Source organism: Cupressus sempervirens, chromosome 3 (genome assembly GCF_028749045.1).
Source record: "Cupressus sempervirens isolate cs-2001-9-10 chromosome 3, ASM2874904v1, whole genome shotgun sequence".
NCBI classification, from domain to species: domain Eukaryota; kingdom Viridiplantae; phylum Streptophyta; class Pinopsida; order Cupressales; family Cupressaceae; genus Cupressus; species Cupressus sempervirens.
This window is the reverse complement of record NC_143120.1, coordinates 144,183,970-144,201,333: the sequence shown is the minus strand read 5'-3', so window position 1 is coordinate 144,201,333 and position 17,364 is coordinate 144,183,970. Positions and strand designations below refer to the sequence as shown.

The 17,364-nt window shown below is 34.3% G+C and overlaps 1 protein-coding gene across 8 annotated transcripts in view; it reads right to left on the bottom strand.

The window, feature by feature from the left end:
• LOC149565160 (calcineurin B-like protein 4) overlaps nt 1-17,364 on the bottom strand; it is a 214,487-nt gene that overhangs the window by 101,352 nt on the left and 95,771 nt on the right. The window contains exon 1 of one of the 8 annotated variants that reach the window (XM_089818712.1): nt 9,686-11,185. The exons of 6 other annotated variants lie outside the window; for them this stretch is intronic. In XM_089818712.1, the coding sequence (XP_089674838.1) occupies nt 9,686-9,754 (69 nt within the window). In that variant the 5' untranslated portion in view covers nt 9,755-11,185. Of the gene's footprint in view, nt 1-9,685; nt 11,186-17,364 lie in introns of those variants that run through there. One more of the 8 variants, XM_089818710.1, reaches the window with a different exon arrangement.

The window sequence follows — 17,364 nt, the reverse complement described above, 5'->3', positions numbered from 1 at the left end:
CTTGAATCGTTGTATTCAAGATAATCAAGGAATAAAATTAAATAAGACATTAGATATTAAATCTTAATATTTCACTTCATTGTTTTCTTCTCCCAATACTATTTTAGCTTCCCTTTATTTACTTATTTCACAATAATATTGATTTCTAGTTTCTCTTATTTTATTTACTAAACCAAAGATATATCAACATTTCTCTTCAATATTACTTATTTACCAAAATTCATAAATAATGAAATAAAATTATCTTTCTTACCCCGTCCTATGCTAGCGGTTTATATCTTTTGACATGGGTATTGGTTGTCCCACCCAATATCTTGTGACTCAGTGGTACAAATGCTCTTGATATTTCCTCTTTCCGTGCAATAGGATCCCGATTCCAAATTATTTTTTATTTCCCTCATTCAATCTTTGTTGTAGGGAGATTTCCTCCCTTCTCACTAATGTGGACTGTATAAAATCCCTGATATTTTTCATGCTTTACTCACTGAAGGTGCCCATTTTAATCCTGGAGTCAATGTGTTTGGGGATCCTTTCCAAGCTTTGCACTAGTAATGACAAATTAGAATTTACGATACACTATGGAAGTCATAAAGTAAGTAAAATAAGTCAACGAGTCTCATGTCTTAATATATCATTAGCCATCAAAGGTAGAAATAAGTTGAAACTAGAATTGTCGATTGTCATAAGGATGAACCCTTGGAAATTTGTAATGGTATCACTATTCTTTCTTTTTCATTCCTCGAATTGGTCCTTGAAGTCCGTAATAATTGACTTGTGCAATTATTATAGTCCTTATGTCCCCATGGACCCATAATTCCAACTTGTCAATCTTAAAAGTAATTAATATAAGCATTTCCACATTGTTTTCGATGGGTCTTGGGTCATAATTCATTGACCATCAAAGCTAGGAACAAGTTGAGAGGTTGTTTGTCTATGGACTAGGCATTCACCATTTCCAATGTGGAAATTTATTTCCTTGAAATTCTTTTCAAACCCATTCTATTTTGTGTGGTAGCACCAATACACCTGGTCAATCTGATTGCTTATCTAATTTTCCTGTGAGATGATAGTACCCTATGTATCAGCGGTGCTTGATATATTTTTATTTTCATCAATATAAAAACGAATGATAATAATAAATCATAAATATATACCTGTTTCAGTCCTAATCAAGAATCAAAAATGTCTCGTATTTTAGTAGCAATTTAGTATGATAATAATAAATCATAACTATATCATTATTTATACTATTATAATTTCTTTATATTTTAATTATAAATATTGATAATAAACTTATACTTTATATAATAAAAATTATATTATATAATTTCTTTATATAATAGTTAAAATGGTTGTTATAAGTATTTTTATCTCATTTATCTATTTATCTATATTGTCATAATTACGGGACATGATCCATCCATTTTCCCCAACTATATCTTGTGCAAAATCCATCAAAATCTTGCCATGGATCCTTCACATGAAGATGTTCTCATTTTATGGGATTTTCATGTAACAGTTATGTAGGCGTACCATTTTGCAATGTCAAGAGAATCTACTCCAACAAAGAGCAAAGACAAAAAGAAGATAAAATACCAATATGACCAGTATCATAACTCCATCCCTTCATCACAAGTAACTTCATATTGTGATGAAATACGAGATACTGATATTTCTCATATAAATGTTGAAGGCTTTCTTGCAAGAGTTGATGCTGCAGCTACTAAATATATGGTGTGGATCAAGCAGAATCATATTCATCGTTTGTCCACTTTCCCCTTGGTAGCGCATGAACTGGAATTTATCCTTGCATGTGCAAGACATTTTGATGCGGCTTCATGAACCATTAGAGACCAAGATGGCAATACTATCATTAGTCTTGATCTTGAGGCTATTGATCATATATTTCATGTTCCTCACACTCTAGTTGTCACAAATATCACAAGGAAGAAGGCTATGGAGTGGTGGAATGGGGATACTCCATATTGCACCAAGTTTGTAAATGATAACCGGTTGATTACCAAGAGGCCAAAACTTGCCAAACGGCCAGTCAAAGGAGTGTGTAGATATGATTTCAAGGAAGAAATCAATGACCTCATCACACTTCTCAATCACTTGGCAAGGCTCAAGGATTCAAACACCTTTGAACCCTAGATGTATAAGTACATTCACTCATTATGCGGTCAAAAAAGAATGTGTTTTGGGCTAAATTGGTGAGTAACTCTATTTGTGAGCAATTGGTGAACGTACTATCTACTGGTGTGTTCAACATGAATTCCTACATGGTACGTTACATTGTTGCTGCTCTAGAAACCTTTTTTGGTCTATCAACAAGACATGGCAGGTCTATAGTCCATATGTGGGAGTACTATGAACAACTGCATTTGAAGCAAAATCAGATACCCTTCAGAAGGGTTGAGGATGCCTTCTTTGGGAATTTTATGTTCTTGTTTGATAAAGAGTTTCCTAATAAGCAAGTATTTGTGGAACAAGGTAAATGAGTGTGGTTGTATGTGTTTACAATTTTCAAACATCACATATCTCCAAGTTGGATGCTTCAAAGGAGAGCCATACACACTACCAAGGTATCCCACCAATAGAATTATACTGATGGAACTAGCAAGACAACTTATGGAAGTCCAAGCTTATCAATCTAGTTTGCATCGACCTAGAGTTGGAATCTCATCTCGAAATCCATTAAAGATTGGAGGATACTCGATAGATACTATGCCTAAGGCAAAGAATATGGGGTTTGAACTCCAAAGAATCATGCTGAAAAAGTTTTCAGCCAAGAGTTGTTTTGATTGGAGGGGATGCATGACAAGATGAGGAAGCAGTTCTTGCACATACATTGCCTAGAAGATCTCTAGATTGATCCATGTACCGAGGTGAATATACGACGTATGGATTATACTTGGTTGACTGTGAAACTTATTGTAGATTTCAATTTGGCATCAATTCATCATAGTTTTAAAGACGATGATCAAATGCTAGATCCTGAATATTTTCAGCATGATGTGGAGAAGTTAACCATTCTTCCTCCTACATGGTCATGCAAAGAAAGTATGCCTATTTGAGATAGATTCCAATCTATCCTTGCTAATACTAACACATGGATGAAGAGAAGGGGTCTTAAATCTATAAAGATAAAGCCTGGCAAGGATTTTGATCTTGCTGGTCTGATTGGTTTGATATTAGAAATAAAGGGTAAAGGTAAAGATGGCACGTCCTCATCTACATTTGAACTTCCTGTTCAAAGTTTGCCCAAGTTGTCTATCAAAGGAGGAAAGGATTCAAGAGTACTTGAAGTGAAAGGGATTCAATCTCGATCAATTCGAGTTGACTCAAGTGATGATGAAGTAAGGAAATCAAAGGAGTCATCACCTCTTGTTTCATGTCCTCTTGAAGTTCTCGCTACAACCTTTCTTCTAGATTTGGCTCCAATATCAGATGAATCTCACGATTCACCTTTAGATGTTGCTATGGTTGCATTATCCATTAAGCATATGTCTTTTGAAAACTCTGTGACATTACACCAACATTGCCTATATCTTAGCCGCACCTGCACTAGAAGCACAAGAATATCAATATGATTTTGAGAATGTTTTAGATGCATATTCCTTGTCGATTCCTTCTACCAGTGTTCGGTCTACAACATTGCTTGATGTAACTTCTACTCAGTTTGAGCAATTCATGAATGAGGTCACACATAGCAGTCCTCCTCCTACTGCCATTCAGATAGAGACACCAGCTATAGTTACTACTTGTTAGTAAACAGATTTTTCCTTCCAATATTAAATACAAACAATGACTCAAAATGCCCCAATAGAAGAACAACTGCCACTAACAGTTGGAAATATTGTCATGAGATTGATAGCTTTCCTCTGAATTGAGAGGTACAACTCCCTTTTAGAAAGATATTCAAAGAATTTAAATACCTAGTTATGTCTTTTACCAGAAGACACAAAGGCTTTCTAGCATTTACCCATCACTATGGGAGAAATACGATTATAAGATTTATAAACTGGACAATGAGGAAAGAAAAACGAACAAACAACCACATGACCATCTATCCAGTCTTTCATATCACAAGGGAAGTGCAAAGAAACATTATTTTATTCTATAGACTATGAATGATAATGCAAAACTGCACCTAAAATATGAAAGAAATGACTATATAACCATTTTCAATCCAAGAAAATCGTATTCAGACTTTAGAATATGATATATGAAACTCTCTTTTATTTCAAATGCATAACAAAATAATAACAATATCACTTTATCTCTGCCATTACAATCAAGTTGCAGAAAAATAAAAATAAAACTTCTATTCCTCCTCCCTGTCACAATCATTGCCCATAAAAATGTATTCTCTCACTCCCTTTAGCTTTCACTTGCATTTTGGTTCTGGTAACCGTTTCTTGAAAATAATTTTAATCATTCTCGTGAATAATCTTCTTCTTATCACTTTAGAATATTTAATAGTTGAGTCATTTTAAAGTTTCATTGATTATAACAAATATATTTACCAAATTTAAAATGAATCCCATATGCATTCTTGGACAGGTGGCATATACTGGTAACAAATTACTTTCATAATCCTGTGACTGCCATTGGTAGTTTATATACTGTTGCACTTAAACAGTCATAACTTTTGATCCGTAATCAATTTTACAAAATGGCTTGGAGAGATTTTAGAGAATTAAGTTTCCTCAAAAATATCTGAAATTCAGCTCAATCCAACGGTCGGATTAAAAGTTGTGGCCCCCGCAACATGACTATTTTTCTGACTGCAGCACATTTGTATTTTTTGGTACGTTGACAGACCCGCATACAATCTATTACAACTTTTGACCTTGGCCAAATTTTGAAGATCGCTCTGGTGAAGATTTAAAAAACTTGATTTTGGACAACATATCCAAAATTCAATAAGATCCAATGGTGGAGCTGAGAGTTACGCCCTCTGCATTGTGACTGTTTTTCTGACTGTAGAAAGTCTGTGATTAACTTTTAGTCAGCAAAATTGGTTTATGTTGCTCCATCTTTATAAACCAATAGATGGTGAACATATTATCAAGCATGATCAACTGATCCATAATAATGATATTTGGAGTCATTAAGGTCTGAAATCCTGAAGATTCAATTGAAACAGTTGTGCTTTTGAACTAACGAGCTTGTGCTTTTGAACTTTAACTTGAACTATATGGTTCAGGTTCAAGTTCGGCAATTCCTTGCAACACTGTCTGCCTTCCACAATAGAATGAACAATTTAATTTTCTAAATGCTTCACTGTTGTACCTGTTTTTGCATTTGATGACCACGAGTGGATATTCTGAAGCTGCTGCAAATATGAGCTTAGTATAATGATTACTATATGAAAGAGTTTTTCCAACTTTGGTATGCTTGGCATCATGTTAACTCATCTTGTAATGAAGTTATTTTACTTCTTGCTTTGAAATTTTTGCATTAAAGAACATGACCCATTATTCAACACCACCTTCTGGCCTCAGATCTTGGACTTTCAAGCAACTTATAACATCACATTTGCTTTGTATTTTATGCATAACAAGGTGACCTTTTGAACTCTGAACTCGAACTTGAACTTTGTAGTTCAAGGTTCAAGCTCAACTCTGGCATATGTGAATAGACAGATCAAATGACTAGAGGCTGGCCGTCCACTTTTAACATTTCTTACTTATGACAAAGCTTGAACCTTGAAGATCTGAATTTCCTTGCCAAAACCTAGAACTTTGACCTTGAACTTGTTGGCCCGATTTTGAACTTTGAACTTGAACTAACCGAAGGTTCAACTTCAACTTCAACTTTCCCATATGCGAATAGGAAGGCTGAAGACTAGGGCCTGCTTTTAACATTTCGTGCTAGTGACAGAACTTGAACTTGAACTGACTCAAAGGTTCAACTTCAACTTCAACCTAGGCACTTCCAAGACTTAAACAATTGACTTTAAGGATGAAGAAAAATACAAGTGTAACACTACTATTATGCAAAGTTTAACTATGGTAACTATTGCTTCAACTAGTGCATCTTCTTTTAGTCTTCCTCCATGATTGAGCATGGTTACACAGAAAATGAAGAAAGAGGAAATCCCACTTGAAGAAGATGATAGTCAAGTAAGCAAACCAAGGGTTTCAAACAATAAAAAAGCTAAAACAGTTTCTCAAGTGGTGATTGATGAAAATCACATCAAGTATGTTGAAGTGGTTGAACTTCTTGTGGAGAAATTAACTTAAGACATACAACCTATTGATTATAGAATCACAAGGGTTGAACTTGGTAAGCAAACAAGACTAAGTTAACAACAGGATGCACATGAGGTTGTTAACTTTCTTTCTGGAAAGAATGATGAACTGTGGGAAAAGAAAGTGAAACTCAAAGAAGAGAATGCTCATTTGTTGGGAATTATTGAAGAGATGAAGAGGTCTTTTGCAAGATGAACCTGTTTCAATTGTGTGCACAAAAAGGGAGAAGCAAAAGGCACATACTATTGATGAATGGAGCAGCAATACTGAAAAAGAGGGAATCCAAGTGATTCAAGAAGTATACTTGGAGTTGAGGAAAGGAAGGGAAGTCTTTGCTAAATTGGATGACATGCTAAAATCACTTAGTCATCAATTTGTGTTGCTGGACGGTGATCTTGGCGCTTGGAACAGCATAATGGAAGTTGATTTAGACTTCCTATGTAAGTACGATGTCATTACATCTGTTGAAATGTACCATGATTTCGTGAATGTGATGGAAAACGAGAAACAAGTTCTCCAAAAGCTCATAGAAGAGATGAAGACAGCAATACTCATGGTATCTACTCAAGAAAATAAGATGAAAGAGTTGTCATGCAAGATTATCACTGAGAACATCGGAGTGAAGAGTCAACAAGACATTCTCATAGAGTTTGTATAAGTCATTCGCCTACAACTTGAAGTGGATGACTTCAACATCAGTGTGCTTGACACATTTACAAACTAGGAATGTTCATTGAAGAATCTGCATAATCAAATGAAGGTTTGTAACAAGGAAATATCTAAGTTAGCAAGTGCACTTAGGAAAGTTACCATTATTTTACAACACACTGGAGAACCAGATGTTCCAATTGTACAAGAGTCCCTATGGAAGTTTGGAGAGCTAGTTGATACCATGTGAAAACTCCAAATCATATTTTACATGCTTTAAGTAGATTAGTGATAGGAAAGCTACATGTAAAGAGCATTTATGTTGTAAGTACAGAATAACATGTACCTATACAATCAGCTCATGTAATCAAATTGCAATTGCATTAAGCATGAAACTTTGAATAAAGTCAAAGTAGTTAGTTGGGATAAGTATTGGTGGTTGAGGTTGTTCCACCTTTTTCTCCACCTTTCTCTCTTCATTTTTCCTATATAAAGGAGAGAGTTCATTGTAAATAATCTTCTTTTGCTTTATTAGAGAAAGCTAGGCTTGTGACTAGAAGGCTTTGTATTTCTTGTTGCAAATCTCTGAAGTGAATAAAGAAGCAAGTTTTTCCCAAACTTTTTGTTGAGATACTTGGAATTGATCATTGTTTCTTATGTTACATTGATTCATTCATCTTTGTAACTTCTTTCTTTAAAAGCATTTGAATGTTTGATGTTGTTTTTGGAAGACTGAACTTTCTTAAATAAGCTTAATCTAGTTTGTTAGTGGCAAAAACTAATAAGATTTGAAGACTTTGAGCTTGATTTCTTAAGTATACTATTTCATATTTGGATAGTTGAACAGAGGCTTTGAGCTTTGTTAGTTATTTGCCATTTGTTTTAAGAAGGTATCTTGTAAGAGACTTTTGGTTCTTACTATCAACCACACAAATCAAGTATAACTGTTGTCTTAAGATCATTCTTACGTCAATACTTAAGCCATTGATATTACTATAGCAATAGATTCTTTTTGTTTAATTGCAAGTAGTAGTTGGTAATAGAAAATCATTCCTGAAAAAAAAGGAATTGATTCAGTAAACCATCCCTTTGACAATTCCACTTAAGTCTTTGTTGTAGTCACCTACGGTAAGAAGGGAGCCTCTCCTATTGCTGAGAGGAGAGATTTATCTCTCTACACCGTTGCCTAAAATTCCCGTTTTGTAAGTTGTTGTAATAGTGGCTTACAAAAATTTTAGCCACACTTCTCCAAGCTTCATGTGGTATCTCGAGGCATCTAGAAAGTTCTAGACCCTTCTTTATTCCACTTCTAGTCATCCTCACACCTCAACATGTGATCGAAAGCAATATATGATGGTATTTGAGGTCGAGGTTTACTCTTTGTCCGCAATTTCTAAGAATGAACTTGCACGTTTAGTACTCTTTACAAACTCTCAATATACATAATATGATTTTGAATGCGTATTGGGTCTCTGTGATGGTGGACATTATCGCATATCCTCAATGAGTTTATGCTTTGATTATTTTTGTGGGGCTGTATTGGGTATGGTTCCTAACTTCAGCCTTTGTTTGATATGGTTTTCTCTGGAGGGCTCATTCCCCGCATTCATTTTGGTGTATTGTTTTATTGCGCCTTACCATTTTTTTGCTTTCTTCCTATATTGACTTTTATAGTTTTTCATATATATATACACACACATATACATATACATATACATATACATATATATACATACATACATATATATATATATATATATTATGTATATGTATATGTATATACATATATATACATATATATATATATATACATACATATACATATAGATACATATATATACATACATATATATATATATATATACATACATATATATATATATACATACATACATATATATATATATATATATATATATATATATATATATATATATATATGTTTGCATATCATATGTTTAAATGGGTGTGTGTCTATATATATATATATATATATATATATATTTTCATCCGTCCTTTTGTGGCCTTATTTTTCTATTGAAGAGTTGGTGGATAATTTGATCTTGCTTTTCCTGCAATGAGTTATTTTTAGCCATTTCTAATCCGTTTCTTTGTAGGCTACCTCTTCTTTCATCATTTGTTTGCCTATGTATGTATTTTTTCTATTCATATTGAATGTTACATATATGGTTTGTTTAGAGACTTTCTATTCGTGTACTTTGAATCAATGGTCTAAATTTTTAATATCAATTATGTGATATATGTGAGCAATGTGCTGTTTTTTGAGTTGAACTAAATTAGTCGCTAAAGAGGTTGTGATATGGTTCTTATGAAAGAGAACACTCTATCTTATACAGGATTAGATGATATTTTCCCTTTTGGTGGAATGTTTACTAATCTTTCTAGTCTTGTCATAAGATTAGCTCAGCAAAGATCTAAAAGCATAACATGCTATTTTTTTGTGGTCTATTTAATAATTAGTTAAATGAAAAACCATTACAATCTTAACTGAATGAAAGGAGTTCCAGTTATATCACCTACTCTATTCCTTCACATGAAAGGGAAAATAAGAGTTAACTATAACTATAATTCATATAACAGAAAAATAAACTAACATTTCAAATTCTAGATTCATATGATGTTAAGTTTTAACTACCATAGCTTTTGCATTTCAACGTAACTGAATCCTGACAACTAGTATAAGAAATAACAAAATTTAAAAACATGTTGATATATAAATATGCATCAAATGAAATGCAAAAACATGAAATAGATACCCGACAAAATGTAGATGGGGTCCTTGTGTTGTGCAAGCCCTGGCATCTAAAAGAGAGGATAAGCACCATGGGCTTAACCTCCCAACCTCAAACCTTTAAGTATCCCCACACAATCTCTTTTGAGAAAAGCCCTCCCTACCCTAGGAGAAGGCTTCAAACACCACTAAGCATCTTGGTGTTAGAGTGTCGACTAGTGAGCTAATGAGCTTGTGGACACCTTCCATCAACATATTTTCTAATTGCTAGCACTTTGACCTCTGGTGATCATAGCGGAAATTATACCACTAACCTACCTTGGCCAAAGATATTGGATGGGCATCATATAAGCCCGATCATCCACCACTCGACTTGACAACAAGAAAATATACAAAGGATTACCATGAGCTAACATAGTTATTTAGATTTGAGTATTGTTACTGATTATCTTTAACTTTCATTGCAAGGGTACTACCACCTTTCACCATTTATCTCAACCATGTTGATCCTTATGGGTGATTTCTTAGGTGGTTCCATGAGTAAAATCAGATAATTGCTTTCAGTTACAGCCATCTCATATTTGCCAGTCCTGGCCTATGGCTTCACAATTTAGTATTATATAATTCTTTCAGATTTACTTCCATTACTTATTGGTGCTGCACTTATCTCAGGGGCATATTGACAATGACCTTGTACAAGCTAGCACGATTGAGAAGATACAAACACATTCCCACCCAAAGTGTCATCATGGAATTGGCCTATGATGGCAATTCTCCAATCCACAGAGAAAGAAGAATAAAATAAGGATACACATGATGGAAATCCATTCTAATTTCTGTAGTATTCTATATTATTGAAATCAGTTCATGATAAAATAAGTCTGTGAATCATCAATCTAACTCTAAGATAGCAAAAGAAATAAGATAAATGCAAACCATGACCTCATTGTTACTGGTAAATGCAAGGCCTGGTTTGATCGTTGTTATCACACAACTCCTTGAGAAACTATAAGGATGCAGGTTCCGACCTATGGACGTGCTTTTATATCTAGTTCAGAATGTGATTGAAGTCTAGAACCCAACGCAGTTGTATTCTAAAACACAATCATGCTTCGTGGAAGGTACAAAAATCTCAACCAATAGTCTTGGTTGGTATCACAGCTGGTTGTGATGCTTAGGAAGAGAACAGGAATGAGTGAGAGAAGACACAGAGCAGGAGAGAAAGTTGAAAGAGAGGAAGAGTAGAATGATCGTGCACAAAGATGCAAGACTATAAAACATATGTTTCACCATATGCATGCTCAGTTACAATAAGAGCCAAGGTGGTGAGCTGTACCACCAGACATCAATTAGAAAATATCATAAAAAGAAAAGGAATAGACTATCGGCTCAAGAAGCCCGATGATTGGAGGAGAGACATGAAAGGTGGTCACTCTAGGCAATATAATAAAGCTATCACCAAGGTCCAAAAATAATAAGGATAGCAACAATAATGTTCGTGATCATGCCTTAATATAAGGCTATCGCTCTTATATTCATGCTTGTGTGAGTAGCCTTTATATATATATATATATATATATATATATATATATACACGCTTTGTTAGAGATTACACACACACACACACACACACATATATATGTATGTATGTACGTATGTATATATGTGTGTGCATGTGTATGTGTGTGTGTGTTTATACATATGTACATATTTAATACCCATATAAGTATGAGGATAGATATGGTATTATTATATTAAGACATGATAAAAACTGCAAGATACTCTGTGATCAATCACAATATGAAGGTAAATTTTTCTTTATATATTTTCATGTTATAATTTCAACTGTTTAGCTCATGGTCGTCCTTTGTACTTGCTTGCTTGTCTAGCCATTTTATCCCTTATCAAGGTAGTTAGATATGGTTAGATAGTGAATTTGGGTGCCCCACTCCTAACTCCCATTTTAGCAATACTTCCTCCATTGTGCTCCTGCAAAAGGGAAAGATCTTGGGGTGATAACATATTTCCATGATTTTCAAAGCATTATGTAAATTTCAAAATATCACAATCATTTCTCAATAAAAAATAATGTTCATTTTCAATTTTCAAACATAACGATTAACTAACATGTCATGAAATTCTAGAAAAAGAACTAACAAAAATAATAATGAACAACCATAAATTCCATTTCACATGATCAAATATCTTAACAACTTTACAAGTCTACTAACTTCACATGAATTCCCAACGGCTAGGAGATTTTTTTATATTAGACAAACGTTTGGGATGTAACAAAAGGAATTTGAATGCTTCCTAAACAAAGACACATTCTCTCACTAATACACACACTCTTTGGCTGGTATGTGGAGGATTTCTGACTAATGCTTCAATGATTCAATCCATCTTATACTATTTCTCAACAAAAATGTTTAATGAGGACTATGCTGTCATAGTTATTAATCTCATTCATAAATGGAGATTGGTTAAATGTTTGGTTAACATGCACACGGGGATATAAGAGTGTATATATTATATACATATACAAACCCACATGGCTTTTATTTACATGTGTACGATGATACGTTCATTTGTATATGGCTAATATGTCTCTACAAAAATGATTTATTTCATAATTTATTATTTGTTTCTGAAATTGGCATACTTTTAATCAAAGTAACAAGAATTGGAATCAGATCGACATCGGCAAGGCCAAATCAAATCGTGAATCAGTCATGAATAGGCAAATTTAGAAAAACCCTTTGAATTTAGAGATTTTAACAATTTAAAACTTATTTGATGCACCCTTTATTGAATATAACTTAAACACACTATAACATCATCAAATAGAAGTAAACATACATAAACATGGAACATAAATGATAATTCTATCACATACGTAACTATGTTACACGTAAAATGTAAATTGTAGGCTGTAGCTGAAGTAAATAGAAATCATATGATCATAATGATTCAGAGTTGAAACACACAAAAATCCTTACTTTGAATGGTTACATAATGGCACTTTTGAAATATTAGATACACAATAGATTACTCGACATTCTTATTACTTTGTTGATGCAACAGGTTTGACTTTTATCGCTGCATAGGCATATACAAACAACAACTTGAGTCTTTTTGTTGCTGTTGATCAAACTTGGGAGATTTTAATGTTTTCACTGATTACTTCTTAACTTTTATTGCCACATCCTTAGATTTATCAGGTTTGATGTGTATGTCTCTGCTTGTATATTGAATTGTTCATACCAATCGTTGAGTATCTTACTGATTTCATCCTTTTATTTTATTACATATTAATAGTGCAAAACTACTTCTTGTACATGGCATGATGTGTATCTAGTATTATATTTTTCCCAATGTAACGTGACTCGCTGCGAGTCGAGAAAGTCACCCGAGTCGGCAAGTCACTGATGGCCTGTCGGGTCAAAATGACCCATGACTCGGGCTCAATGGGTCAGGTGACGTGACTCGCCTAACTCGCGGGTCACATTGTGACTCGTGGGTCATGAGCAACTTGACCCAGTTGCGGCAGCAAACATCCGGTTGGGTAAAAAAATGATAAAAAACCATTTTTTTTATTTTATTTTTTTCCTTCTTTGTTATTCTTATAACCCTAAAAGGGCTTTCATAACACTCTATTGTGAGTGAGAGAGAGAGTGAGAGAGAGAGAGAGAGAGAGAGAGAGAGAGAGAGAGAGAGAGAAGAGAAATAGATGTCATTGTTTTCCAACCAGCTGAAAGGAAGAGGAGAAAAGCTTGCATTTGTGACATTGAAGCTTGCATTTAGATCATCGAGGAGTTTATAGGAGCTCTTCTCAACACTTTCCAAAGCATTTGAAAGAAGTAAGAGTTGATTTTGATGATTTTGATGATTTTTTTCTCTATGCTTATGGGTCTTTTGGACGAATTTTTTTTGTATGTTTAGTTTTTCTTTTACTTTAGATCTTCATAAAATACAATGCTTAAATGATAATATTTGGTCTAAAATGTCTTATTGCAGCAACCTTTACATTTTTCCTTACTCATAATGGCTCCTCCAACTAAAAAACCCACGCTCTCTAAAGCCAATAAAAAAGATGAGTGTTGGAAGTACACCATAGACTTTTCGAGTAGAGGTAGAACTCAAACAAAATGTTTATTTTGTAAGGTCGTTAATAGTAGGGAGATAAATAGATTGAAATACCATATTGTTGGCATACGTAGTCATGATGCTGAGCCTTGTAAAACTGCAACTGTTGAGGCTCAACATTTTTGTATTGTTGCCTTACAAAAATATGAACAAGAAAAAGAATTAAAACAAAAACAATTAGCAAAGTTAGCTCAGATTGGTTCCAATTCCCTTCCACGCTCATCTGGTAATGTTTCTATGTCTAGTTTTACACCCGGGCTAGGTTCAATAGGTTGTGTTGGAGAAGGTTCTTCCCTTCCCCCCTATTGTCCTAGTGCTTCTACTAGTTGTACTTCTTCTACATCTATTCCTTGCACTACTAGTGGTGTTGCGGCTGCTGCCCCTTCTAGTAGTACTGGTTTTACCTTTTGTCCTAGAGTTAGAAAATCTAGGTTGGACAATTTTTTTATACTGCGTTCCACTCCTAGTGTACAACCCTCACTTGAGAGCTTGGGCTAGAATAGGGAGATCCATGCAACTGAAGTAAAAGCAATTTGCAAGTTTTGGTTTTTTTGCAACATTTCATTTATAGCAGCCACATACTTCAATTTCATTTATATTTAATTGTTTTACATTTTTAACTTTTAAGTTTTAAAATTTAAATTCAATTTTATAATTTTAACTTGATGTTGAAAATTTGAAATATGCTAATTAAAATGTTTTTATAAATGTAACAGGACTCCTTATTGGTAGGGGATGATTGATGCGGTTTCCATCTGTAGTGCAAGGTTTAAAGCCCCAACTGAAGATGAGTTGAGCGGCCCCCTCTTACTAAAAATGGTTGAGGAGATGAAACTTGAGTTGGAGGACCATAGAAAGATTTGGAGCCAAAGGGGGTGTACCATTATGACGGATGGATGCACAGATAGGAGGAATAGGACCCTGCTAAATTTTTTTGTTTCTAGCAAAGGTAATTCATCATCCTCTACTTCTCGAAGTCTAAAATTTAATGTATTTACTATTATTGAACAACTAAACTTTTGTTTTATTGACTATTGATTCTTGAATGATAGTTATTTTGTTTAATTTTCACTTTCAGGATCCACCATGTTTTTGAAGTCTATAGATACTTCCTCACATGTCAAAAATGCAAAATTCTTATGTGAGGCTATTGACGAGGTCATAAGGGAGGTGAGGGAAGAGTATGTTTTCCAAGTGGTGACTGATAATGCAACTAATTATGTTGCTGCAGGTAAAATTTTAACTTCTAAGTTCTAAAAAAATTATTTTAGTTTTTCATTAAATTTTGAAAATTAAAAGTTTTTTAATACATCAAAAAATTTCATTGTTTACTAACTAATTTAAAATTGCTACAGGAAAACTTTTGATGGAGAGACACCCAATAATCTTTTGGACTCCATGTGTGGCCCATTGCCTCGACCTCATGTTAGAGGATATTGGCAAGCTTGAATGGGTGAAATCATGTGTTGCTAAGGCAAAAAATCTTTGTAAGTTCATCTATAATCATGCCTTGGTCCTCAGCATTATGAGGGAATACACGAAGGGAAAGGAGTTGGCTCATCCCGGTATCACAAGATTTGCCTCTAATTTTATCACACTAAAATCCTTGCTGAGTTCAAGGTTAGCTTTGAGGTGCATGTTTGTTGGTCCACAATGGAGTTCCTCCTCCTTTGCCACCACCGCTGCAGGGATAGATGCAACAAAATGCATTTATGATGAAGAAGGTTTTTGGGAGCCATGTTCGAAGATTGTGGAGGTAATTTAAATTTTAAAAGCTTTAGTCTTAAATTTTTATAAATTAAGGCAAAAGCCTACAACGCAACGGTAACTTGCAAGCCTCTCATGTGGGAGGTCTTGGGTTCGAATCTACCTTTGCTCAACATATAATAATAATCAATTCCAGCAAATAATAATAATTAATCTAAGTTTCAGCCGTTTACCAATCAAAAATAAATAAAAATTATAAATTAATTTATCTCATACATAGTTTTGTTTTATTTTCATTGTGCAACTTAGCAAAGTTTCATCATTCACTAACTTTTTTTTTTGTTTAATTGTTTTGTAAATCACTGAGCCCCTTGTAGCCCTCCTACGAGTTGCTAATGGGGAGAAGCCCTCTATGGGCTACATATATGAGGGCATGGATAGGGCCAAGGAGGCTATTAAGGCCAAATATGTAGGAGTTGAGGAAAACTATGGCCCTATTTGGGACATAATTGATAGGAGGTGGCAAAATCAGCTTCATAAGCCCATCCACGCAGCAACCTATTACCTCAATCCGACATACCATTTCCGTGAAGATTTCAAGGCAGATGAGAAGGTTCTTAATGGCCTATACACTGTGATATCGAAGATGACCCCTAATCCCATAGATATATTGCTTTAGATGGATGCCTATAATAATGCAACAGGGCCCATTTTTTCAAGTCAAATTTGCAAAGGTCGTACAAAATTGCAGTCAGGTAAAAATTGCAGCTTAAGCCTTATATATTCTAGTTTGTAAATTTCTAGCTTTAAACTTTAAAGTTCAAATTTTGAAATGAGACTAATATTTTTCCTTTTCCTTTTTTCAAAATTCAGATAGATGGTGGCAAATGTTTGGGCCTTCAACGAAAAACCTTTAGCAAATCATCATTCGCATAATGAGTCAACCAAGTAGCGCTTCTGGATGTGAGCGCAACTGGAGCATGTTCATGCACATCCACTCGAAGAGGCGTAACAGGTTGTCTGTGGAGAAAATGAATAGGCTAGTCTTTGTGCATTACAACTTGTGCATTAGGACCAGGGAGATTTTGGATAGTGACACCTCTCCTATTACTCTAGAGGAGGTTGATCTAAAGTCTGAGTGGATTAGTGATGCTATTAATCCTATCTTTGATGATGAGGATCTAGAGTGGGTTGACGAGGCTGACAGAGAGGCTGAGGCCATGGCTATGGCAGAAGAGGACTAGAGAGCTCCAGTTGTTCCTAGTGGCATCTCACAGGCACTTGCAGAGCCAGAGACTACAGTTGATCCTAGAGGCACCTCACAGGCTGATGGTATGGCTACTTAGTCATCCAGGACCTACCTTAGACGCCTTACTAAGAGGCATTTTATAGATTATACTGAGCCTGAGGTTGAGGTTGGGGATGAGGATGAGGATGACGATGAGGACTAGGAGCCATAGCTATAGTCTTGTTTTAACTTTTGGTTTAACTTAACATATGATCAGAATTTGGAACATTTGATGATGACTATTGATGTGTTGGATTTCATATACATTTTGATGGGTTGCATGGATTGATCATTTTATATATCTATGTTTTACTTTTATAATATTTCTTTTAGCTACTATTTAGTATTTAGCAATTTACCTTTGTAGTATTGTAATTTGTAATTTTGTACTTATGTAATCGATGTATGTTTAACAACTTTAACTTTTAAGTATGTGCATTATAATCAAATTATCTTCTATTTAATGATGTTATTGCATCTTTAAGCTTTATTCAATAATGGGTGCATGGAATGCTCTTTAAATCCTAAAAAAATTCAAAATTTTGAGGTTTTTTCACTTTACC